Source organism: Dryas octopetala, chromosome 9, assembly GCF_963921425.1.
Source record: "Dryas octopetala chromosome 9, drDryOcto1.1, whole genome shotgun sequence".
Lineage (NCBI taxonomy): Eukaryota > Viridiplantae > Streptophyta > Magnoliopsida > Rosales > Rosaceae > Dryas > Dryas octopetala.
In genome coordinates, this window is record NC_141374.1 from 14,951,505 (window position 1) to 14,977,158 (window position 25,654).

At 35.7% G+C, this 25,654-nt stretch overlaps 3 protein-coding genes and 1 pseudogene across 3 annotated transcripts; all 4 read left to right on the forward strand.

Moving 5' to 3' along the window:
* The first annotated feature begins 2,371 nt into the window (after nt 1-2,371).
* On the forward strand, nt 2,372-4,285 carry LOC147274613 (cytochrome P450 736A117-like). Its single transcript, XM_086255916.1, has 2 exons — nt 2,372-3,355; nt 3,674-4,285. The coding sequence occupies exons 1-2, from the start codon at nt 2,372-2,374 to the stop codon at nt 4,283-4,285; spliced, it is 1,596 nt and encodes a 531-aa protein (XP_086112042.1).
* Nucleotides 4,286-11,932: 7,647 nt separating this feature from the next.
* LOC147274614 (cytochrome P450 736A117-like) lies at nt 11,933-13,796 on the forward strand. Its single transcript, XM_086257185.1, has 2 exons — nt 11,933-12,916; nt 13,185-13,796. The coding sequence occupies exons 1-2, from the start codon at nt 11,933-11,935 to the stop codon at nt 13,794-13,796; spliced, it is 1,596 nt and encodes a 531-aa protein (XP_086113311.1).
* A 1,559-nt stretch (nt 13,797-15,355) lies between these two features.
* Nucleotides 15,356-17,573, forward strand: LOC147274615 (cytochrome P450 736A117-like; annotated as a pseudogene).
* Nucleotides 17,574-23,325: 5,752 nt separating this feature from the next.
* LOC147274616 (cytochrome P450 736A117-like) lies at nt 23,326-25,233 on the forward strand. Its single transcript, XM_086255919.1, has 2 exons — nt 23,326-24,309; nt 24,622-25,233. Exons 1-2 carry the CDS (start codon nt 23,326-23,328, stop codon nt 25,231-25,233), a joined length of 1,596 nt encoding a protein of 531 aa, XP_086112045.1.
* The last annotated feature ends 421 nt before the right edge of the window (nt 25,234-25,654 follow it).

Genomic DNA, 25,654 nt, shown 5'->3' on the forward strand with positions numbered 1-25,654 from the left:
AATATAGAAAGAGGAAATACATTGATCTGCAGTCATGTTGGGAAATCTTTGGATTAAATCATTAGATCTGACTGCAGATGATGGAAACCAGATTCTTCCAGTTGGGTGTAAATGTGAATGTGATACATGTAGCATTACATCTCGAGCTAGTGGTAAACATGCCACAATATGCTTATGTGCATCTGTTATCAATCCAATGGCACTGTCAACATTAAGAAATTAAGAACACTGATACACTATTCACATATAGGATCTCAGATTTTCATGTAGGATCTCGGAATCCCATATAGGATCTCAGATTTTCATGTAGGATCTCGGAATCCCATATAGGATCTCAGACTCCTATATAGGATTCCGTTTGGACAAGTTTTTTGTATAAGATTTAAAAGATTCCCTTATAGGATTCCATTCAGACTAGATGTGAACGACCCATGTGTGGATGCCAGAATTCCTGCCCTATAGACTGATAGAATTAGAGCATTCAACCCAAAACTAATTGGCAATGGGTGGAGAGGCCCAAGACTTATAAGCACACATGCTAAGTTTTAGTTTTCCGATGTGGGACATTGCTCCACATTACTCTCAACACGCCCCGCACGTGTGGCGAGATTTTTGAGCCTTACACGTGAACAAATTGTATTGGGTGACGTGGGAGCACGTGTGGCCGTTGGGCCTTACACGCGGATAACCAAGCTCTGATACCATGATAGAATTAGAGCATCCAACCCAAAACCAATTGGCAATGGGTGGTGGAGAGGCCCAAGATTTATAAGTACATATGCTAAGCTTTAGTTTTCCGATGTGGGACATTACTTCACATTACTCTCAACATAGACATGGTTAATAGCAGATTTCTAGTTCTTTTGAAGCATCAACTTACAATTTTGAATCAAACTGAACAAATGCATTACTATTTCCCAGGACGTCAACCCAAGATGTGAAAATACATGGTTACAACATTAAAGCCAACACACAAGTTTTGACAAATGCATGGCAAATTCAAAGAGATCCCAAGTCATATGACAAGCCAGAGGAGTTCAAGCCAGAGAGATTCATGAATAGTCGTATAGATTATAGAGGGAACGACTTCGAATTCATTCCATTTGGGGCTGGCAGGAGGGGCTGCCCAGGAATTCAGTTTTCCATGGTTGTTGATGAGATTGCTTTAGCAAGTATAGTGCACAATTTCAATTGGGCATTGCCTGGTGGAGCAAGATTGGAGGATTTAGACATGACTGAATCCACTGGTATAGCCACACATAGAAAATATCCTCTTAGCGTGGTTGCTATTCCCTCTTTCTATAGTTCTTGTTGAAATATAGAAAGAGGGAATACATTAATTAATCTGCAGTCATGTTGGGAAATGTTTGGATTGAGGCATTAGACCTGACTGCAGATGATGGAAACCAGATTCTTCCATTTGGGTATCGTTAGTAAATGTGAATGTGTTACATGTAGCATTACATCTCGAGCTAGTGGAAAACATGCTACAATATGCTTGTGTGCATCTTTTATCAATCCAAGGACACTGTCAACACTGATACACCAATGTTAAATTAATTATTTTTTGGTTATGCAAATAGCTTAGTTCCAAATTCTGTGAGGGGAGATCTACCTGCTACTAATTAATTGATGTTATTCTGTGTCTGCAGCTTAGTGTTAGCCTCTTGAGTTACACTAAAATATCTGCTAAGGAAAGACTTTGTCCCTCTAGGCTTAATAATAATAGTAAACATCATCATCATCATTATATATATGATTTAGTGTGCTTTAGGTGCGGCATTCCAGTCGTCATATATATATATAGTAGTACTGCACTTAGATTCAAATAATAATTATTTATATCTTATACCAAACGGGGACAGGATCTTAAGCAATCTGCCACATATTCACATTTCAAAGAAGTTTATCTTAAAAAAATTGTCCCATTTTTTGTTCCATATGTATATATTAACAAATTTCATGCGATGTATTTCATGGGGTGCTTTCTTTGTTAATGTCAACTAAGTTTGTTGATCCAATGATTACAATACTAACTATTAGAACAAATAGGCTAATAAAAAAAAATTAGTTGCGTAGCATTTTTAAAAAATTTAATATAACTTCTTGTTTAAGTTATTGGTTTGACATCAAAATGATTCCAAATCAATCAATAAACTAAAATGTGACAGCACCCTTATAGCGTCTTCAATTAAGATGTGATCCATCTCCGCATCTCCTGATTGGATTGCTGTTGTTTTCAGTACGTTGAGCTGCAATGTTGAATGTTGAGCAAGTGCCAAAGCCCAAGGTCTCATCTTGATCTTATAAATGGACCACAATAATGACATTTATAGCACACATTATGCACATAAACACAGAGAAGAAGAAGATGATGTTAAATCTCTTGCAAATACTGCAGGAGCTAAATATTTATGAAACATTCTTCTCCTTGTTGCAACCTTTTTATTTCACACTACTAGTTGTGCCCATTTTCCTCATCCTTGTATACAAATGGTCCTCCACTACTCCAACAAATGCACCACCTTCTCCATCAAAGCTCCCTATCATTGGCAACCTTCACCAATTAGGCTTGCACCCTCATCGCTCCCTTCAAGCCTTATCTCAACGCCATGGCCCCCTCATGCTCCTCCATTTCGGAAGTGCACCAGTCCTCGTTGTTTCATCAGCTGAGGCTGCACGAGAGATCATGAAAATCCATGACCACGCATTCTCCGGCCGACCTAGGTCTACTGTCTTTAAGAAGCTTGTCTACAATTACAAAGACGTAGCAACAGCACCTTATGGCGAGTACTGGAGGCAGGTGAAAAGTATATGTGTTTTGAATCTGTTGAGCAACAAAAGGGTTCGGTCTTTTCGTGCTGTGAGAGAAGAGGAAACCAAATCCATGATAAACAAGATAAAACAGTCCTGTATATCCTCCTCCTCCGCATCATCATCAGTTTCAAATTTAAGTGAAATGTTTGTGATGCTTACTAATGATGTTATTTGTAGAGTGGCTTTAGGGAGAAAGTACAGTGGTGGGGGTGGTGGGAAGGAGTTTATGGAGCTTTTTAGGGAATTTACGGCTTTATTGGGAGGTATCGTTATTGGGGACTATATCCCATGGCTTTCTTGGTGGAGCCATGTCAGTGGTTTGGATGCTAGATTAGACAAGGTGGCTAAGCAGTTTGATGACTTTTTAGATAGAGTGGTTCAAGAGCATATGGATAGTTTAGAGAGTGGAAATGATGGCCATGTTCATATTGAGAAAGAGGATGATCAAAAGGATTTTGTGGACGTTTTACTTGGGATTCAGAAACAAAACTTGCTTGGATTTCCTCTTGATAGAGTTGGTATAAAGGCTGTCATCTTGGTAATTAATTCTCTCTCTCTCTCTCTCTCTCTCTCTCTCTCTCTCTCTCTCTCTCTCTCTCTCTCTCTCTCTCTCTCTCTCTCTCTCTCTCTCTATATATATATATATAAATATATATATATACACATGTCTCCCTATATCTCTCTATCTATCTATCAGAAAACTTCAACAGTGTGTTTTCTACTGCTATGTTAATAAACCAAGGGCAGCTATATATATCAATTAAGGTTGATTAATCGATATCAGCACATATCTATTAGAAAACTTCAATCAGCCTCCAAATATTTAATCAACTTTGGCTATTCAATATTCTTGTAGGATATGTTTGCTGCTGGCACTGATACGACGTACACGGTCCTAGATTGGGCAATGTCTGAGCTTTTAAGACATCCAAGAGTCATGAAAAATTTGCAGAACGAGGTAAGGGGGTTAATTGAAACCGGAAGGGACATAACAGAGGATGATTTGGTTGGAATGCACTACTTGAAGGCAGTGATGAAGGAGACTCTTCGCTTACATCCTCCACTTCCATTACTATTTCCCAAGATGTCGACTCAAGATGTGAAAGTAAATGGTTACGACATTAAAGCCAACACACAAGTTTTGACGAATATGTGGCAAATTGGAAGAGATCCCAAGTCATACAACAAACCCGAGGAGTTCGAGCCAGAGAGGTTCTTGAATAGCAGTGTAGATTATAAAGGGAATGACTTCGAATTGATTCCATTTGGGGCTGGCAGGAGGGGCTGCCCAGGAATTCAGTTTGCCATGGCTGTTGATGAGATTGCCTTAGCAAATATGGTGCACAAGTTCAATTGGTCATTGCCTGATGGAGCAAAAGCAGAGGATTTGGACATGACTGAATCCACTGGTATTTCCGTACAAAGAAAGTATCCTCTTAAAGCGGTTGCTATTCCATTTTCTTTTTGAATTTTTCTTGTTGATGTAATTTATTTTGTTCTATTATTAAGCTTGGACAGGGTTTGTATTGTTTATGCTTGGCCTTATTATTGGTGTGGATATCTTGTCCGCTTTGTCTTGTAGTTTTGAAAGTTAATAAAATTGTGTTTCATATTACTAATCATAGTGCACTTAGATTCAAAATGATTGATCAGTTACTTTACTATTTAAAGCTTATACCAACTGGGGAGAGTTTTCCATTTGGGGCTGGCAGGAGGGAATACATTGATCTGCAGTCATGTTGGGAAATGTTTGGATTGAGTCATTAGACCTAACTGCAGATGATGGAAACCAGATACTTCCATATGCGTTTCGTTAGTAAATGTGAATGTGTTACATGTAGCATTACATCTCGATCGAGCTAGTGTAAAACATGCTACAATATGCTTGTGTGCATCTTTTATCAATCCAAAGACACTGTCAACACTGATACACCAATGTTAAATTAATTATTTTTTGGTTATGCAAATAGCTTAGTTCCTAATTTTGAGATGGGAGATGAGTGGCTACCTGCTACTTAATTGATGTTATTCTGTGTCTGCAGCTTAGTGTTAGCCTCTTGAGTTTACACTCAGCTATCTGCTATAAGGAAAGATTTTGTCCCTCTAGGCTTAATAATAATAGTAATCATCATCATTCATATACTAATTATTTAAATCTTATACCAGACGGGGAAAAGATCTTAAGCAATCTGCCACATATTCACATTTCAAAGAAGTTTATCATAAAAAAAGTCCCATTTTTGTTCCATATGTATGTATTAACAAATTTCATGCGATGAACTTTTCATAGGGTGCTTTTTTTGTTAATGTCAACTAAGTTTGTTGATCCCATGATTACAATACTAACTATTAAAACAAAAAGGCTAATAACAAAATTAGTACAGTAGCTGCAGGCAAAGCATTTTTTTAAAATTTAATATAACTTCTTGTTTAACTTATTGGTTTGCATCAAAATGATTCCAAATCAATCAATAAACTAATTAAAATGTGACAGCACCCTTATTGCGTCTTCAAGATGTGAATCATATGATCCATCTCTGCAAATAACACATAATCTGCCTGATTTTTGTAAGCTTCAGTAGTAACTGCAAGAGCTCTTTATGCTGAGGGGGCATGCATATATGATAGACCACCTGATACTTGATGGACTTTCTGTAGAGGAATGCTACTCTCACCTGTATTAATTAGTTAATGGATAACTAAATTAGTCAAATTTGTATTAGTTTAATTCTCTGGTGTTTTTAAGACTTGTACGATTCATTGAGATTAATAATAAAGAAATCATTTTGTCAGTTCATTAGTTTACATAATTTACCTTTGAAAATAAATTTTGCTATCATCAGAGAAAAGATTTTGTAGTTTCATCTCTTTTTTTTTTTTTTTTTTTTTTTTTTTTTTGTGTGTGTGTGTGCGCTTAAGGTGTGTGCCATTTAAAGCTTTGGCTTCTTGAAGGAGTTCTTCCTCAACCCCATGGAAGGCAGCTCATGCAGTTGCCAAGTTTTCTCTAACTTGTAATGAGTTTGTTTCCTGGGTTGAGGAGGAGCCGATCGAGTTGGCTGCTTCCCACCCTCTTTTCTGATGTAATCCCAACTTAGTTTGCAATGAATGAAGCAGTTTCCTCAAAAAAAGAAAAAAAAAAGGTGTGTGCCATTACGGTCATCATAGAGCACTTTTTTATTTTATTTAATCAACGTTTATAAGATTTGAACTTTGAACATCCCCCCATTTTATGGGGAGATTGAGTGTTATTCACTAGGCCAAATAGATTATGATCATTGACTCATCATAGAGCACTTAGGTTTAGAATGAACCACTACTAATTATTTAAATATGAAACCAAATGGGAAAGCATCTGGAGCAATATTCTTCCACATATGCTGTTTACGTTTCACATTTCAAAGAAGTTTAATTATCTTAAATAATAGACCAGTTTTTGTTTCATATGTATGTATAAAGAGAAATTTGAAAATTTAACTCAAATTAAAGTTAATTAAAGACTTTTAACCTCTTTTTTAAATTTTTGAAAATTTGACGCTCGAGTTGTCACACCCCAATCCGGGATTAGGAATTAATCACGGATTAAGGTGTGAATCACACTCTAATTATAGAATGAACTTCTATATCCAGAATGCATGTGATGGAGAAAATAAAATAAATGGAGATAAACTTTGTACTATTCTTGTGCCACTACTAAATTCAAGCTTAATTTACAAAATAAGTCGTACTTATGTACATTACATCCTTCTCAGTTTCAAAATTAAAACCAACTCCGACTTTGTTTATGCTTAATCACCTTAATTACTTCCGGTTGATTTTGCATTGTCTTTCGCTACAGTATCTACAAAGTCTATGAGGGGGTAAGCTCTAGCCAATGGTTTAGTAGGGACAATCAACATTATCTATGCAAAATTAATTATACTGAAGCTCAATGAAAATATACAACATGGAGCATATAATATATAATATAATAATCTTATTAATGCATGAATGTTGTGCTACACTTCCTCGATTTTAGCCTTATAATATAGATAAAGAGTTTATCCATATAATAGAACAAATAGGCCTGCACGTCACATACCATGCATTTTACCACTGTGACCCCGAATGCCCTATTATACGAATTAACACTCGATGTATATTGAAATATAAATTGCAATGCGCGCACATCTTCACTTTAACCGCAGCTAAAGTGCAAGATATCCTAACTTCAACCGCAGCCGAAGGTCCCAATGCGCCTTGGGGTTTTAGATCGTTTTATTAGTTTTTGCTGAAGGGACTTCACTCTCTGCGTACACTATGAAATTTAAATAAAAAAATTTAAATCTTCAATCCCTTCATATTACTAATCATGGTGCACTTAGATTCAAAATGATTAGTTACTTTACTATTAATTTAAAGCTTATACCAAATGGGAAGAGAATCCTAAACAAATTGCCACATTAGCTGTAATTAGTTGACTAGCTTTGTAAACATTATAAAACATTAGAGAGAGAGATTGCAGAGAAAAAGACTTTTGGATGAAAAGGGTATGGGTTGGGAGATGATATTGATGCGTAAAATAATACTCTTGTCTGTTAAAGACTATGTAGCGAAAAGTGGGGTTGTGTTTGTTTCATTTGTAGGCCTAAGGTGCATGCATCCAAACCTTGCTAAAGTTGACTTTTACATTTGCAGGCCTTGTTTAAGTTCACTCTAAAAAACTCTAATGGATGACCGATGTGGAATTCAGTAGTACCTTTCGTATATTACCCTTGTTTCAATTTCATATTCCATTTTTTAAATTAAATTAATTTTCATAGTTTATATTTTGTTACAATCAAGTTTAAAATTAAAATTTTGTTCAAATGTTAAATAAAATTTTCATGTGAAAACTACGTGTAATGTTAGACTTTACGGTTTAAGGAGCAAAACGGTCCTAAAATTCATATTATTGAACTCCCATGTATATTGATAAAAATAAAGATTTCACCGTCTAATTTTAGACGAAATTTTTATTTTAAACTTTGAAATTATAACAATACTAGACTCTCCTGCGAGTGTGAAGCAGCTATTTCTATTACGCAAACACTAATATTTTGGCAAACGTAATTCGTTTAATAGGCTTCTCCTATTTTTATTCTCAAATAAAAAATACAAACAAACCTAGTTGTTCAACCCAAATGAAAGACCCAAAAAAAAAAAAAATTAAATATGTAAAATTAAGGAAAAATTAATTAAGGAGAGTGTATTAATGGAAAATTAATTAAAAAGAGAGAGGCGGCAAACCAATTCTCATGGGTGAGAAAATAAATTTGGAAAATAGATAACTGACCATTGAATTTAAACCGAAACAATCTCGGCCATTCATACCCGAAGATAAATTTTAAGATTCAAAAACCGTTATGTTTTATTATATAGATGTAAAATAAAAGAACTTAATTGAAAAACTTGAAACAAGATGAACGAAATTAAAATAACCACAAAACTATAGAGACAAAAATGATTTAATTTTATCGATCGTTTCATCGTAGTGCACTTAGATTCAGAATGATCATTTACTAATTATTTAGATATTATACCAAACGGTGAAATTAAGCATCTGAAGCAACATATATGCCACATATGCTGTTTAGGTTTCACATTTCAAAGAAGTTTATCTTAGAAAAATTGTCCCATTCTTTGTTAATTCATAGTTATATAACAAATTGTGCTTTCTTTGTTAATTAATGTCAACCAAGTTTGTTGATCCCATGAATATAATAGGAAAAATTAGAGCAAAAGGACTTGACATTTACACCATTTTACAGTTGAGGATGCTACTTTTAATTTATTCAAATTAAGAACTCCACTAGGGAGTAAAATTTCGTTTTTTAAGGGTATGAAAATTTTAACACCAAACTAAAAAAATTTCGTCCTAATTTCGACAATTTCGTCGAAAATTTCTCGAAATTCTTGAAATTTCGGTGAAATTTTCGGCTCGGGGAAGTGGAGACCAAAGGGAGAAACGGGAGGAAGAGGCGAGCTGGCCTTGTCGTCGGTCGTTGCTGAAGGCAGTAGATCGAAGAGAGAGAAGAGATCGGGGACGAAGAAGAGATCGGGGAGGGAGATGAGGAAGAGAGGGAGACCGGGGAAGGAGGAAAATAAGGAAAAAGGAGGAAGAGAAGGAGGGAGGAGAAAGAGGGAGGAGAGAGAAGGTCTCTGGGCGTGGGTCTGGTGGTTGGGCAGTGGGAAAGAAGAAAGAGAAGTGGGTCTGGTGGCTGGGCAGTGGGAAGAAGAAAGAGAAGGAAAAGATGAAGTCATGGGAAGAAAGAAGAAAGGAAGGAAGGAAAGAAAAGAAAAAAAAAAGGAAAAAAAAGGTTTAGGATTGGTTGAGGTTTGGGGTCTTTGTGCAATTAGAAAGAAAAAAAAAAATTTGGGGTTTCATTTAGTTGTTTTTAAATTATAAATCCTAATACATTTATGTATAAAAATAATTAAAAATACCTTAAAGAGCCTAAACTCTAATATCTTATACCATATCCTAAAGAATATAGAATACACATTATAAAGTATATAAAATGTGTATATATTATAGAGTTTATAGGATTTAGTATATATAGTATATAAGATTTAGTGTATAAATTATAGAATATAAAGAATATACTAATTTCATTTATTCATTATACTAATTTTATTTAATAGTATTTGCCTTCAGCGTACATTATATTCATATTATATCACATGAAATTTACTATATAATTTAGTTTCTTCAATGTTTTTTATCAATGTAGTAGATAATATGTTAAATAAACATATGGTAAAGTTTCATTCAAAATTTCCGTTATTTCCGTCTAATTTCTGTCAAAATTTAAAAATCTTCGAAATTTCAGTCGAAATTTCCATTGAAATTTCCGTCGAAATTTCTTCAAAACCCAAAATTTTATTTCTTAAACTCCACTTTATCTTAGAAAAATTGTCCCATTCTTTGTTAATTCATAGGTATATAACAAATTGTGCTTTCTTTGTTAATTAATGTCAACCAAGTTTGTTGATCCAATGAATATAATAGGAAAAATTAGAGCAAAAAGATTTGACATTTACACCATTTTACAGTTGAGAATGCTACTTTCAATTTATTCCAATTAAAAACTCTACTTTATTTTAAGGTGCAATTAAAAATTTTCCGTCACATTCGTCAATTAATTGTGTCACGCGACTTGCACATACTTGGTCGGGCATTTTTTATTTTTCCTTTGCCATGTGGATTAATTAATAATAAAATCTTTTTAAAATAGAAATAAATTATTTAAAAAAACAAACAAAAAATGAACAAAAAACAAAACTCTCTCAGTCTCTCTCTCTCTCTCCCCTGCACTCTATCTCCCCGGCCGACCTCACTCTTTTCTCCCCTGCACTCTCTCCCTCCCGCGACATCACCCCGGTCACTCCCCCTCTGTCCGGCGACTAATGTCGGCAACATCACCACCAACCAAAGTGATACCATCTCTTCCCTTTCTCTCCCGGTGTCTCTCTGCTACCCAGAAACACAACCAAAAAACTCGGATCAAAACCCAACCCGAGCCTCCATCCTCGCCGACGTGAGGGCAGGGGGGTCTCGGTTGACTGGGATTTTCGGATTCTGGGTGGGTTGGGCCGGCCTGAGGTGGGTCTCGTTGGGCCACCAGCGACAGGGGGTCGAGATGAGTGACGGCTGATAACCCAAAGCTTTAATTTCTATTTTCTGAGCGATGGGTGGATGAGTTCTTCTGGGTACTGTTTGTCTTTGAGGAAACTGAGAGAAAATGGGAGCATTGGCCTCGTTTCAGCTTCTGTGTTTGATATCCGGAATTATTTTTGTGGGTTGTGATTCATTTGCATCAAAGGACATCAAAGGAAGTTATGTCTTTTTGTTTAGTCACTCTTTCTCAGATCTTGATTTCTGTAAATCTCTATTTTGTTGCTAAGAAAATGTGGGGGGAACAAGAATTTTAGATTGTCAATCTCCATTTTGTTGCTATAAAGGGGTTGGTGGGGAAGAAGAAGGAGGGAGTGGGGGAGGCCGTTGTGCAGAAGGGGTTGGTGGGGAAGAAGGGTTGGTTTCGATCTGCAGCTAGCTACTTTTGCTTTGTATTTTTTTGTTCATTTTTTGTTTTTTTTAATAATTTATTTAGGGTTAAATACAAAAATGATCCACGAATTTTACACTATTTCTCAATTTGGTCAACTAACTATAAAAAATGTCAATTTGATATTTTGCAAGTTGTACCAAAGTAGTACAAACGTTAACTTTCATCCGAAAATTAACGAAATTGATTACATGAAAATGTGATGAACAAACTGAAATGCCCATGAAAATGTTGTCACTTGATGTGAACATGACCAATTTCAGTTAAATTTTTCTTTGGAAGTTAACGTTTGTACTGTTTTGGTACAACTTGAAAAGTTCGTGGACCAAATTGATACTTTTTATAGTTAGTAAACCAAATAGAGATTCATTGTAAAATTTATGGACTATTTTTGTATTTAATCCATTTATTTTTATTTTTAAAAGATTTTATTAATTTTTATTATTAATTAATCAACTTGATAAAGGAAAAGTAAAAAATGCCCCTCCAGATCAAGCATGTACACATATAACTGACGGAAGTGACGAAAAATCTTTGATTGCACCTTAAAACAAAGTGGAGTCCTTAATTGAAACAAATTAAAAGTGGCATCCTCAACTGCAAAATAGTGTAAATGTCGTGACCTTTTGCTCTAATTTTCAAATATAATATTAACTCTTAAAACAACTCGTTTAATAGTATACAGAAGCTGCAGGCGTAGCATTTATTAAAAAACTGAATCAAATTTCATGTTCAAGTTTGGTTTAATGTCCTTTCCAAAAAAAAAAAAGTCTGGTTTAGTGTCCTTCCAAAAAAGAAGAAGTCTGGTTTAGTGGTTTGGCATCAAAATGATTCCGAATCAATCAATAAACTAAAATGTGAGGTGTAATGGGATGTCAATCATTGGATGGGCAATGATTGAATTGTTAATGTTGAATGTTGAGCAAGTGCCAAAGCCCAAGTTCTGATCTTGATCTTATAAATGGACCGCCATAATCACATCTATAACCCACATTTACACAAACATAGATAGTTGAAGAAGAAGATCGAAGATGTTAAATCTCTTGCAAATGCTGCAGGAGCTGAATATTAACGAAACATTCTTCTCCTTGTTGAAACCTTTTTCCTTCACACTACTAGTTGTGCCCATTTTCCTCATCCTTGTATTCAAATGGTCCTCCACTACTACCCCAACAAACTCACCACCTTCTCCACCAAAGCTCCCTATCATTGGAAACCTTCACCAGATAGGCTCTTGCGCTCATCGCTCACTTCAAGCCTTAGCTCAATGCCATGGCCCTCTCATGCTCCTCCATTACGGAAGTGCGCCAGTCCTTGTTGTGTCCTCGGCTGAGGCTGCCCGTGAGATCGTGAAAACCCATGACATTGCATTCTCCAGCCGACCTAGCTTGACCGTCTTTAAGAAGCTTGTATACAATCAAAAAGACGTAGCAACAGCACCTTATGGCGAGTACTGGAGGCAGGTGAAAAGTATATGTGTTTTAAATCTTTTGAGCAACAAGAGGGTTCGGTCTTTTAGAGCTGTGAGAGAAGAGGAAACCAAATCCATGATAAACAAGATAAAACAGTCCTGTATATTCTCCTCCTCCACATCATCATCAGTTTCAAATTTAAGTGAAATGTTTGTGATGCTTACTAATGATGTTATTTGTAGAGTGGCTTTAGGGAGAAAGTACAGTGGTGGGGGTGGTGGGAAGGTGTTTATGGAGCTTTTCAGGGAATTGACGGCTTTATTGGGAGGTCTCGTTATTGGGGACTATATCCCATGGCTTTCTTGGTGGAGCCATGTCAGTGGTTTGGATGCTAGATTAGACAAGGTGGCTAAGCAGTTTGATGACTTTTTAGATAGAGTGGTTCAAGAGCATATGGATAGTTTAGAGAGTGGAAATGATGGCCATGTTCATATTGAGAAAGAGGATGATCAAAAGGATTTTGTGGACGTTTTACTTGGGATTCAGAAACAAAACTTGCTTGGATTTCATCTTGATAGAGTTGGTATAAAGGCTCTCATCTTGGTAATTAATTCTCTCTCTCTCTCTCTCTCTCTCTCTCTCTATATATATATATATATATATAAATATATGTACACATATGTCTCCCTATAGCTCTCTATCTATCTATCAGAAAATTTCAACAGTGTGTTTTCTACTGCTATGTTAATAAACCAAGGGCAGCTATATATATCAATTAAGGTTGATTAATCGATATCCGCACATATCTATTAGAAAACTTCAATCAGCCTCCAAATATTTAATCAACTTTGGCTATTCAATATTCTTGTAGGATATGTTTGTTGCTGGCACTGATACGACGTACACGGTCCTAGATTGGGCAATGTCTGAGCTTTTAAGACATCCAAGAGTCATGAAAAATTTGCAGAATGAGGTAAGGGGGTTAATTGAAACCGGAAGGGACATAACAGAGGATGATTTGGTTGGAATGCACTACTTGAAGGCAGTGATCAAGGAGACTCTTCGCTTACATCCTCCACTTCCATTACTACTTCCCAAAATGTCGACTCAAGATGTGAAAGTAAATGGTTACGACATTAAAGCCAACACACAAGTTTTGACGAATATGTGGCAAATTGGAAGAGATCCCAAGTCATACAACAAACCCGAGGAGTTCGAGCCAGAGAGGTTCTTGAATAGCAGTGTAGATTATAAAGGGAATGACTTCGAATTGATTCCATTTGGGGCTGGCAGGAGGGGCTGCCCAGGAATTCAGTTTGCCATGGCTGTTGATGAGATTGCCTTAGCAAATATGGTGCACAAGTTCAATTGGTCATTGCCTGATGGAGCAAAAGCAGAGGATTTGGACATGACTGAATCCACTGGTATTAACATACAAAGAAAGTATCCTCTTAAAGCGGTTGCTATTCCATTTTCTTTTTGAATTTTTCTTGTTGATGTAATTTATTTTGTTCTATTATTAAGCTTGGACAGGGTTTGTATTGTTTATGCTTGGTCTTATTATTGGTGTGGATATCTTGTCCGCTTTGTCTTGTAGTTTTGAAAGTTTAATAAAATTGTGTTTCATATTAATTACTAATCATAGTGCACTTAGATTCAAAATGATCAGTTACTTTACTATTAATTTAAAGCTTATACCAAATGGGAAGATAATCCTAAACAAATTGCCACATTAGCTGTAATTAGTTGACCAGCTTTGTAAACATTATAAAACATTAGAGAGAGAGAGATTGCAAAGAAAAAGACTTTTGGATGAAAAGGGTATGGGTTGGGAGATGATATTGATGCGTAAAATAATATTGTCGTATGTTAAAGACTATGTAGCGAAAAGTGGGGTTGTGTTTGTTTCATTTGTAGGCCTAAGATGCGTAAATTAAACCAGTCGTCTTGGACTAGACTTGGTTTGGTTTTGGTTCTCAAATTGGCCATTTCGAAAATGTTGGTTTGGATACGGTTATACCTTTATGGTTCGATTTTTCAAACCATACACACCCCTATGTATACTGAGCACCTTCTCTTGTCTGTTAAAGACTGTAATGAAAAGTGGGGTTTTATTGTGAAATTGGTGTTTGTTTCATTTGTAGGCCTAAGATGTCATTAGGGGTGTAAACGAGCCGAGCCAAGCACAATACCATTATGCTCAAGCTTGGCTTGTCTAAACTTTATCGAGCTTGAGCTTGAGCTTGAGCTTGGCTTGACTTGTTTATTATACGAGCCGAGCTCAAACGAGCTAAAAAAAATCAAACTCAAGCCGAGCCTGAGCTATATCGAGCCAATTTATATAATTTTATCTAAAACATTTTATTAGCAACTACTCCAAAGATATTAATTCTTGTCAATCATTTTATTCTTAAAAGCATTAATTATAATATATTAATTCAATTAAATACGAGCTGTCTCGTAATTAAATACGAGCTGCTCACGAGCTCTTCGAGCTGAATTAATATACCAAAGCTCAAGTTTGGCTTGTTTCATAAACGAGCGAACCTCGGCTTGACTTATTTCTTTTACGAGCCAATTGAGCTTAAACGAGCCAAATATGAGTCAATACGAACTTGAGCTGAATCGAGCCGATTTATGGCCCTAGATGTCATCGAAAGCTAGCTAAAGTTGACTTTTACATTTCTAATTTTCTAGGACTTGTTTAAGTACCCTAAAACTCTCTAATGGATTACGGATGTGGAATTCAGTATTACCTTTCTTATATTATCCTAGTTTCAAATTCATCTATGTTGTTATAATTTTTTAAATTAAAATCCTCATCGTTTATATTTTGTTACAATGAAATCTAATTAAAATTAAAATTTTGTCCAAATGCTAGATAGAATTTTCATGTGTAAACCACGTGTAAATTTTGTCCTTTCAGATGTATTATTGTGACCGAATATTGAGCAAGGGGCAAAGTACGCAGGCTCTGATCATGATCCAATGGACCACCATAATCACATATTATACACAAAAACATAGAGAAGAAGAAGGAGAATGTTAAATCTCAGCTTGCAAGTGCTGAAGGAGCTGAATAGTGAAAAATTCTTCTCCTTGTCGCAACCTTTTCCCTTCACACTACTACTTGTGGCAATTTTCCTCATCCTTGTATACAAATGGTCCTCCACTACTCCAACAAACTCACCCCCTTCTCCACCAAAGCTCCCTATCATTGGAAACCTTCACCAATTAAGCTTGTACCCTCATCGCTCACTTCAAGCCTTATCTCAACGCCATGGCCCTTTCATGCTCCTCCATCTCTGAAGCCTGCCAGTCCTCATTGTCTCGTCGGCTGAGGCTGCCCGCGAGATCATGAAAACCCATGACCTTATTTTACTATGTTCAACTCTATGTATTCCTCTATCCGTAGAGTACATTGAATGTACAGAAATGGCTATAACAGAGTTTCTGTTATTCGTATTAACAGCTACTCTAGGAGGAATGTTTTTATGCGGTGCTAACGATTTAATAACTATCTTTGTAGCTCCAGAATGTTTCAGTTTATGCTCCTACCTATTATCTGGATATACCAAGAAAGATGTACGGTCTAATGAGGCTAATACGAAGTATTTACTCATGGGTGGGGCAAGATCTCCTCATATTCTCTGACAGACTCAAGATGACTGTCTTTAAGAAGCTTCTCTACAATTACAAAGACGTCGCAACTGCACCTTACGGTGAGTATTGGAGGCAGCTGAGAAGTATATGTGTTCTAAATCTTTTGAGCAACAAAAGGGTTCGGTCTTTTCAAGCTGTGAGAGAAGAGGAAACGAAATCCATGATCAACAAGATAATGCAGTCTTGCATATCCTCCTCCTCCTCCTCATCCTCCTCATCAACATCATCATCAGTTGTGACTTTAAGCGAAAATTTGGGGACGTTTACTAATAATGTCGTCTGTAGAGCGGCAATTGGGAAGAAGTACAGTGATGAAGAAGATGGTAGATTGTTTCTGGAGCTTTTGAGGGATTTTATGGAGTTATTGGGAGCTGTTGTTATTGGGGACTATATCCCATGGCTTGCTTGGTTGAGCCATGCATGTCAACGGTTTGAATGCTAGATTAGACAAGATGGCTAAAAAGTTTGACGACTTTTGTTGAGAGTAATGTGAAGCAATGTCCCACATCGGAAAACTAAGGTTTAGCATATGTGCTTATAAGTCTTGGGCCTCTCCACCCATTGCCAATTGGTTTTGGGTTGGTTGGATGCTCTAATTCTATCATGATATCAGAGCTTGGTTATCCGAGTGTAAGGCCAAACGGCCACACGTGCTCCCACGTCACCCAATATAATTTGTTTACGTGTAAGGCTCAAAATCTCGCCACACGTGCGGGGGCGTGTTGAGAGTAATGTGGAGCAATGTCCCACATCGGAAAACTAAGGCTTAGCATATGTACTTATAAGTCTTGGGCCTCTCCACCCATTGCAATTGGTTTTGGGTTGGATGCTCTAATTCTATCATGGTATCAGAGCTTGGTTATTCGCGTGTAAGGCCCAACGGCCACACGTGCTCCCACGTCATCCAATACAATTTGTTCACGTGTAAGGCTCAAAAATCTCGCCACACGTGCGGGGGCGTGTTGAGAGTAATGTGGAGCAATGTCCCACATCGGAAAACTAAGGCTTAGCATATGTGCTTATAAGTCTTGGGCCTCTCCACCCATTGCCAATTGGTTTTGGGTTGGTTGGATGCTCTAATTCTATCAACTTTATGGACAGAGTAGTTCAGGAGCATATGGATACTAGTTCAGAGAGTGAAAATCATCATGGTCATGTTCATATTGAGGAGGATGATGGAAAGAATTTTGTTGAAGTTTTACTTGGGATTCAGAAAGAAAACTTGCTTGGTTTTCCTATTGATAGAGTTACTATAAAGGCTCTCATTTTGGTAATTGACTCTCTCTCCCTCTCTAAATTACAAACAGTTTCTCTCTCTCTCTCTCTCTCTGATATTACATAGAACATTCAATTAATTAATTTAATCAACCTTGGTTAGTCAATATTAATTCTTGTAGGATATGTTTATTGCTGGCACTGACAACACATATACAGCCCTAGAGTGGGCAATGTCTGAGCTTTTAAGGCATCCAAGGGTCATGAACAAAATGCAAAAGGAGGTGAGGATGATTTGGTTGGAATGCACTACTTGAAAGCCGTGATGAAGGAGACTCTTCTCTTACATCCTCCCATTCCATTACTATATATATTTGCCTAGTTTTTTCAAAAAAACATAAGGCTTCTCGGGGGAGGAAAGCGAAAGTCTTGTGGACGTGTGGCGAACTAGCTGTATCTCCTGTGATTTGGATGGAAAGAAATAAAAGAATTAATTTTTAAGAAACTCAGTGGGGATTGAGTGGTGATGTTATGGGATAAAGTGATATTCTGGCTTCACTTCGGTCATCGGTTTCTCCTGTGTCAAGGGAACCATCTTTACCTAGGGGTGTGTTTCGGCCGGATCGGATCGGAAATAGAGTGTTCCAATTCCAATCCAAAAAATTTTGGAATGAAATTTATGTTCCAATTTCCATTCCAAAAAATCGGAATTTCAACATCTCATTCCGATTCGGAATTTTCGGATTTCTCGGAATTTTCGGAATTTTTCGGAATATAACATTTTCGGAACTTTCGGATAAACATTTGAAATTTTCGAATAAAAAATCGGAATTTTCACATTTTCATAATATTTTTTAGAACATGTTCGGATTTTTTTTTAGAATAATGATGAAATTAACAAACAAAAAAAATTAAAAGACAATAGATTATGATGCATTTCAATATTTATATTAAGATGTAATTAAAATATATGTCCAATTTAAAAAGAAAATTCAAAATATTAATTTAAATAACATTTAGAACCATACCATCCCATACCATTACCATAAAAAAAAATCTAGAAAAGAAGGGAAAAAAAAAAAGATGCAATCTAGCAAGGTTTTCATTGCTAGCTAGATTATGTATGTTATAAGAGAAATAAATTATGTATGATGAATATATTGTGTATATTTAATGGTATATATTATATATTATAACATACATAATATATAAGAGAAATAAATGTCACTATGAATGTATAATAGGCTTAATAGCACATATCTTAGAGGTGGGGGATTAATCTTTAAAGCTCATCCAACATTGTTAGAATAAATGTCACTAGTAGATGCATGTTACTCACACACACACATATATATATCATGTTACTCATATATATATATATATATGTGTATATAAATACATGTTACTCAAATAATATATATCATGTTTGAAATTTTGAATATAATAAGCTTAAATATTTAGTAATTAGTAATTACAATTGGTGGGATATTCCAGTTGGAACAACTGTAGAATTGCCTCATATCTTCAATTCCCCTCCCTAATAAAAAAAAAAATAGTAATTACATGTACGGAAAAATGTGGGTGTTTGTGTTACCAACTTACCATTTATGTTATTATGATACACATATATTTATAATGTACATATGTTTATATTAATAGTATTAGTCATCTTTTTAAAAATATATGTTATATGTATCATACTAAATAAATGATAAAATATATAATATGGAATAAATTAACATAATTTCGGAAATATCGGATCGGAATGCCTTCGGAACATTTCGGAATTTTTTGGATCGGAATTCGGATCGGAATCGGAATTTACATAAACATTCCAATTCCAATCCAATTTTTTTCGGAATTTTCGGATTTCGGCATTTTCGGATTCGGAATAAAATTGAAAATTTTCGGATAGGAATCGGTCGGATTCGGATTTTCCAATCCAAATCACACCCCTATCTTTACCTATTATTTGGTTGGATTTGAAAGCTGTAGTTATTAATTAAGGTTTCTGGGTTGGTTTTGTTTGTGTGGTTGTATTGTTCTTGTCAATGGAATTTTTATGTTCTGTTATTTGATTGTTTGCTTGGATAGGGTTTGTATTGTTTATGCCTGGCCTAATTGATGGTGGATATCTTGTCCACTTTGTCTTGTAATATATTTTGAAAGATTAAACAAAATTGTGTTTGTTATTAAAATTAAGCTATGACAATGGTTTGGACACCATATAGAGAACGAGGAGCAAAAGGATTTTGTCTACGTTTCATCTTATACAATAAGTTTTTCATGTGTAAAGATTACCATATAAGATGCCAGTTTAGACAAGCTTTTTGTACAAGATGGACATAAAAGGATTTCTATATAGAATCTGGTCTAAACACGGTGAGAATGACCCCGGTGTGGATGCTGAGAGTTCCCCCATATAGCATTACTCACAAACTAGTGGTAGACATGCTATCTTACATCAATCCAACGACACTGTACATCATGAGGAAATTAACAAGACTTATAAACCAATTAAATGTTAAACTAATTAATTTTTGGGTATGCATATGGAGCTTCATTAGAGATGTGGTTAAGTGGGTACTTGATACTAATTATGGATGTTATTCTGAATCTGCAGCCTATCTGCAAGATCAATGGAAAGACTTGGTCCATCCTCTAGGGCTAATAGCTAGGGTCCTTTGGGCTAAATAAAGCTCCTTCCTTAGTTCCTTGGATCCAGCTCCCCTAGTCTAATCTCATTCAATGGGTGCTTCCCATTGGAAAGGTAAATCTCTACGCATAGTTAAGAAATATTTCAGTTTGCAATTGAGAGATTACAGAGAAAAAGACTTTTGGATGAAAAGGGTTTAGGTGGGGAGATGATATTGATGTGTATACTTACAAGTGTGCAAAAATACCGAAAAACCGAGTTTCAAACCGAACCAAATCAACTAGATTGGTTTGGTCTGGTTTTTTTTGTTGTTTTCTTGTTTTCGGATAACAAACCAAACCAAACCAATGATGAGTGGTTTGGTTTTGGTTTTCAATATTGAAATTTTCGGTTTTAACCGAACCGAACCAAACCACCACTTATAATATATATTCATTTTTATATATTAATTGGTTTATATAGATTTGTATATGTTTATTATAGTTTATATACTTTATAGTTTATTTAGTATATAGTTTATACCTATTATAATTTATATATGTTTGTATATGTTTATAGTATAGTTTATACTTTATAGGATTAGTCTATAATTTATAGTTTTTATATACTATACTACGTACTAGGGTATATATTTACTAAAACAATTATAGTTAAAGGTATATGGTTTAGGGTATTGAGTATAATAGTATACTAGTATATGGTATATGAGTATATGTGATAAGGTATAAGGTATAGGGTATATCAGTTGTTATCCGGTTTTTGAATAACCGAACCAACCAAACCAATATTAATTCTCGGTTAAATTACACCAATCGGCTTGGACTAGGCTTGGTTTGGTTTTGGTTCTCAAATTGGTCATTTCGAAAATGTTGGTTTGGTTACGGTTATACCTTTATGGTTTGATTTTTCAAACCATACACACCCCTATGTATACTGAGCACCTTCTCTTGTCTGTTAAAGACTGTAATGAAAAGTGGGGTTTTACTGTGAAATTGGTGTTTGTTTCATTTGTAGGCCTAAGATGTCATTAGGGGTGTAAATGAGCCGAGCCAAGCACAATACCATTATGCTCAAGCTTGAGCTTGAGCCTGAGCTTGGCTTGGCTTGTTTATTATACGAGCCGAGCTCGAACGAGCTAAAAAAAATCAAACTCAAGCCGAGCCTGAGCTATATCGAGCCAAATTATATAATTTTATCTAAAACATTTTATTAGCAACTACTCCAAAGATATTAATTCTTGTCAATCATTTTATTCTTAAAAGCATATTATAATATATTAATTCAATTGTTTTTAACTATGAGAGTTACAAGAAAGAAAGTATTTCATACATCAAGAGGAAATAAGTGATTATCTAGAAAAAAAGACCAAATGAAATATTACTGTACCAAACAAACCAAATAAAATTTTTTTGGTGGTTCAGTACCCAACGTATATATAACTTAGAAGTTAGAACACTTGAAAAATATATAATTATAAATTTTCTCATGCTCCTTGAAATAATACCGAAGCAGGAATGAAGAATCAAGTATAATAGAAGTTTTTGTGAGAGATCATCAATGACATATAATAAATATATAAAACTAGGGATGTAAATTTCTTATAGAAAAAAACTAGGAGCAAAACGGTTGCACTTCCATGCATATCAATAAAAGTAAGGATTTCACCGTCTAATTTTGGACAAATTTTAATTTTAAATTTAAATTATAACAAAATGTAAACTAGGAAAACTTAATTGAAAAACTTGAAACAACATAAATGAAATTGAAATAATTAACCACCAAACTGAGACCAAAATGGTTTCAATTTTATCGTTTCATCATCGTAGTGCAGTTAGATTCAGAATGATCATTTACTAATTATTTAGATATATATTATACCAAACGGTGAAAGCATCTGAAGCAACATGCCACATGTATGCTGTTTAGGTTTCACATTTCAAAGAAGTTTATCTTAAAAAATGTCTCATTGTTTCATATGTATATATAAACAAATTCGAGAGCAAATTTGCTCACCACCCTATTATAAATTTGACATGTGTCTTATTGACTAATCATAGTTAACTATTTGAATTTAATATATAAAAACAATATTATGATGAGAGAGAAAATTTATTTAGAAATAAAACAAACAAAAAAATAAAATAAAAAGTTAAAAACCCATCAGCTCCCCAACGGGCCCAAGCCTGCAGAACCCCACCCCTTCCCCTTCCATCTTTCCCATCAGACCCATGGCAAATTTATAATAGAGTGGTGATGGTGGTGAGCAAATTTGCTCGCCTAAAGTTTGTTAATGTCAACTAAAGCACATTCTTCTTTCTTTGTTAATGTCAACTAAAGTTTGTTGATCCCGTGATTATAATATCAACTCTGAAAGCGGCATCTGAAGCATATGTATACACAGGGTCGGTCCGAGGATTTAGGTGTTCTGGGCGAGAAAAAAATTTGAGGCCCTTTGCCATTCAATAACTAAAATTAATTGACCAAAAAATCAATAAGCAATTTCTAACTTGATACCCATCAATTTAGTAAGAGAAATTAAAAAAATAGAACTGATTTGAATTAATTGAAAATCTTTTAAGTACACAAAAGCTGGAGTTAGTTTTAAAGATAACTAATACATGTGGCAAGGTTTAGGCTGCAAGTAGTAAGCTTCTTAGCAATCTATATTCAAAATTCTCTGCCAACAAACCTTTGTTACCAAATTTTAGAGCTTCCTTACTCCTCGATATTAATTAAAGGAGGCAAAGTATAAAGCAACTAAGAGGAATAGTCAAATGGATGAAGGAGGCCCTGGACTGTGAGACTGAGAATGATGAAGATGAATGAATAGTCAACAAGGAATAGTTAGAAAAGAAAGATGATTAGAGAAATAGTTAATAAATGAAAGAGAACTACTACACTAAAAGAAAGAATAGTAAAAAAAGTTTTGTTTTTTTTTTTAATTAAAAAGCCCAACTTACAAGTTGGAGGCCCTTTGGGTGGGTGGGCCCTAGGCGGTCGCCTAGCTCGCCTACCCTCAGGGCCGGCCCTGTGTATACGGAAGCTGCATGCGTAGCATTTATAAAAAATCTGAATAAAACTTCATGTTCAAGTCTAGTTTAGTGTTCCCTGGCCAAAAACAAAAAACAAAAAAAAAAGTCTGGTTTAGTGTCCTTTAAAAAAAGAAGAAGCATGGTTCAGTGGTTTGACATCAAAATGATTCCGAATCAATCAACAAAATAAAATTTGAGGCATTCCTCAGGCCGGATTCGACCCATCTCCTGATTGGATTAATTGCTGTTGTTTTCTGTACTGTTGAGGTGTAATGGGATGTGAATCATTGGATGGGCAATGATTAAATTGTTAATGTTGAATGTTGAGCAAGTGCCAAAGCCCAAGCTCCGATCTTGATCTTATAAATTAATGGACCACCATAATCACATATTTAAGTACATAACCCACATTTACACATAAACATTGATAATTGAAGAAGAAGAAGATGTCAAATCTCTTGCAAATGCTGCAGGAGCTGAATATTAACGAAACATTCTTCTCCTTGTTGAAACCTTTTTCCTTCACACTACTAGTTGTGCCCATTTTCCTCATCCTTGTATTCAAATGGTCCTCCACTACCACCCCAACAAACTCACCACCTTCTCCACCAAAGCTCCCTATCATTGGAAACCTTCACCAATTAGGCTCTTGCCCTCATCGCTCACTTCAAGCCTTAGCTCAATGCCATGGCCCTCTCATGCTCCTCCATTTCGGAAGTGCGCCAGTCCTTGTTGTGTCCTCGGCTGAGGCTGCCCGTGAGATCGTGAAAACCCATGACATTGCATTCTCCAGCCGACCTAGCTTGACCGTCTTTAAGAAGCTTGTCTACAATCAAAAAGACGTAGCAACAGCACCTTATGGCGAGTACTGGAGGCAGCTGAAAAGTATATGTGTTTTAAATCTTTTGAGCAACAAGAGGGTTCGGTCTTTTAGAGCTGTGAGAGAAGAGGAAACCAAATCCATGATAAACAAGATAAAACAGTCCTGTATATTCTCCTCCTCCACATCATCATCAGTTTCAAATTTAAGTGAAATGTTTGTGATGCTTACTAATGATGTTATTTGTAGAGTGGCTTTAGGGAGAAAGTACAGTGGTGGGGGTGGTGGGAAGGTGTTTATGGAGCTTTTCAGGGAAGTGACGGCTTTAGTTGGAGGTATCGTTATTGGGGACTATATCCCATGGCTTTCTTGGTGGAGCCATGTCAGTGGTTTGGATGCTAGATTAGACAAGGTGGCTAAGCAGTTTGATGACTTTTTAGATAGAGTGGTTCAAGACCATATGGATAGTTTTGAGAGTGGAAATGATGGCCATGTTCATATTGAGAAAGAGGATGATCAAAAGGATTTTGTGGACGTTTTACTTGGGATTCAGAAACAAAACTTGCTTGGATTTCCTCTTGATAGAGTTGGTATAAAGGCTGTCATCATGGTAATTAATTCTCTCCCTCTCTCTCTCTCTCTCTCTCTCTCTCTCTCTCTCTCTCTCTCTCTCTCTCTCTCTCTCTCTCTCTCTCTCTCTCTCTCTCTATATATATAAATATATATACACATGTCTCCCTATATCTCTCTATCTATCTATCAGAAAACTTCAACAGTGTGTTTTCTACTGCTATGTTAATAAACCAAGGGCAGCTATATATATCAATTAAGGTTGATTAATCGATATCCGCATATATCTATTAGAAAACTTCAATCAGCCTCCAAATATTTAATCAACTTTGGCTATTCAATATTCTTGTAGAATATGTTTTCTGCTGGCACTGATACGACGTACACGGTCCTAGATTGGGCAATGTCTGAGCTTTTAAGACATCCAAGAGTCATGAAAAATTTGCAGAATGAGGTAAGGGGGTTAATTGAAACCGGAAGAGACATAACAGAGGATGATTTGGTTGGAATGCACTACTTGAAGGCAGTGATGAAGGAGACTCTTCGCTTACATCCTCCACTTCCATTACTATTTCCCAAGATGTCGACTCAAGATGTGAAAGTAAATGGTTACGACATTAAAGCCAACACACAAGTTTTGACGAATATGTGGCAAATTGGAAGAGATCCCAAGTCGTACAACAAACCCGAGGAGTTCAAGCCAGAGAGGTTCTTGAATAGCAGTGTAGATTATAAAGGGAATGACTTCGAATTGATTCCATTTGGGGCTGGCAGGAGGGTCTGCCCAGGAATTCAGTTTGCCATGGCTGTTGATGAGATTGCCTTAGCAAATGTGGTGCACAAGTTCAATTGGGCATTGCCTGATGGAGCAAAAGCAGAGGATTTGGACATGACTGAATCCACTGGTATTACCGTGCATAGAAAGTATCCTCTTAAAGCGGTTGCTATTCCATTTTCTTTTTGAATTTTTCTTGTTGATGTAATTTATTTTGTTCTATTATTAAGCTTGGACAGGGTTTGTATTGTTTATGCTTGGCCTTATTGTTGGTGTGGATATCTTGTCCAGTTTGTCTTGTGGTTTTGAAAGTACGTTTAATAAAACTGGGTTTCATATTACTAATCATAGTGCACTTGGATTCAAAATGATCGATCAGTTACTTTACTATTTAAAGCTTATACCAACTGGGGAGAGATCCTAAACAAATTGCCACATATGCTGTTTTGTTTTTATATACAAGGAAGTTTATCTTAAAAAAGTTGTAACATTTCTCTCATATTGTTAGACAACCCCTTAATTGTGTCTTAATCAAATCCCTGTATATATTTTTCTCCAGTCATAAGTGTGTGCTCGGTGCTTGCATTTGGATCCTCTTGCTTGCAATTTA

Excerpts from the sequence above, each read along its gene's own strand:
- LOC147274616 (XM_086255919.1), top strand. The coding sequence starts at position 23,326 with ATGTCAAATCTCTTGCAAATGCTGCAGGAGCTGAATATTAACGAAACA. Across the intron at positions 24,310-24,621 it reads GTATAAAGGCTGTCATCATG|AATATGTTTTCTGCTGGCAC; the intron begins GTAATTAATTCT and ends ATATTCTTGTAG.
- LOC147274614 (XM_086257185.1), top strand. The coding sequence starts at position 11,933 with ATGTTAAATCTCTTGCAAATGCTGCAGGAGCTGAATATTAACGAAACA. Across the intron at positions 12,917-13,184 it reads GTATAAAGGCTCTCATCTTG|GATATGTTTGTTGCTGGCAC; the intron begins GTAATTAATTCT and ends ATATTCTTGTAG.
- LOC147274613 (XM_086255916.1), top strand. The coding sequence starts at position 2,372 with ATGATGTTAAATCTCTTGCAAATACTGCAGGAGCTAAATATTTATGAA. Across the intron at positions 3,356-3,673 it reads GTATAAAGGCTGTCATCTTG|GATATGTTTGCTGCTGGCAC; the intron begins GTAATTAATTCT and ends ATATTCTTGTAG.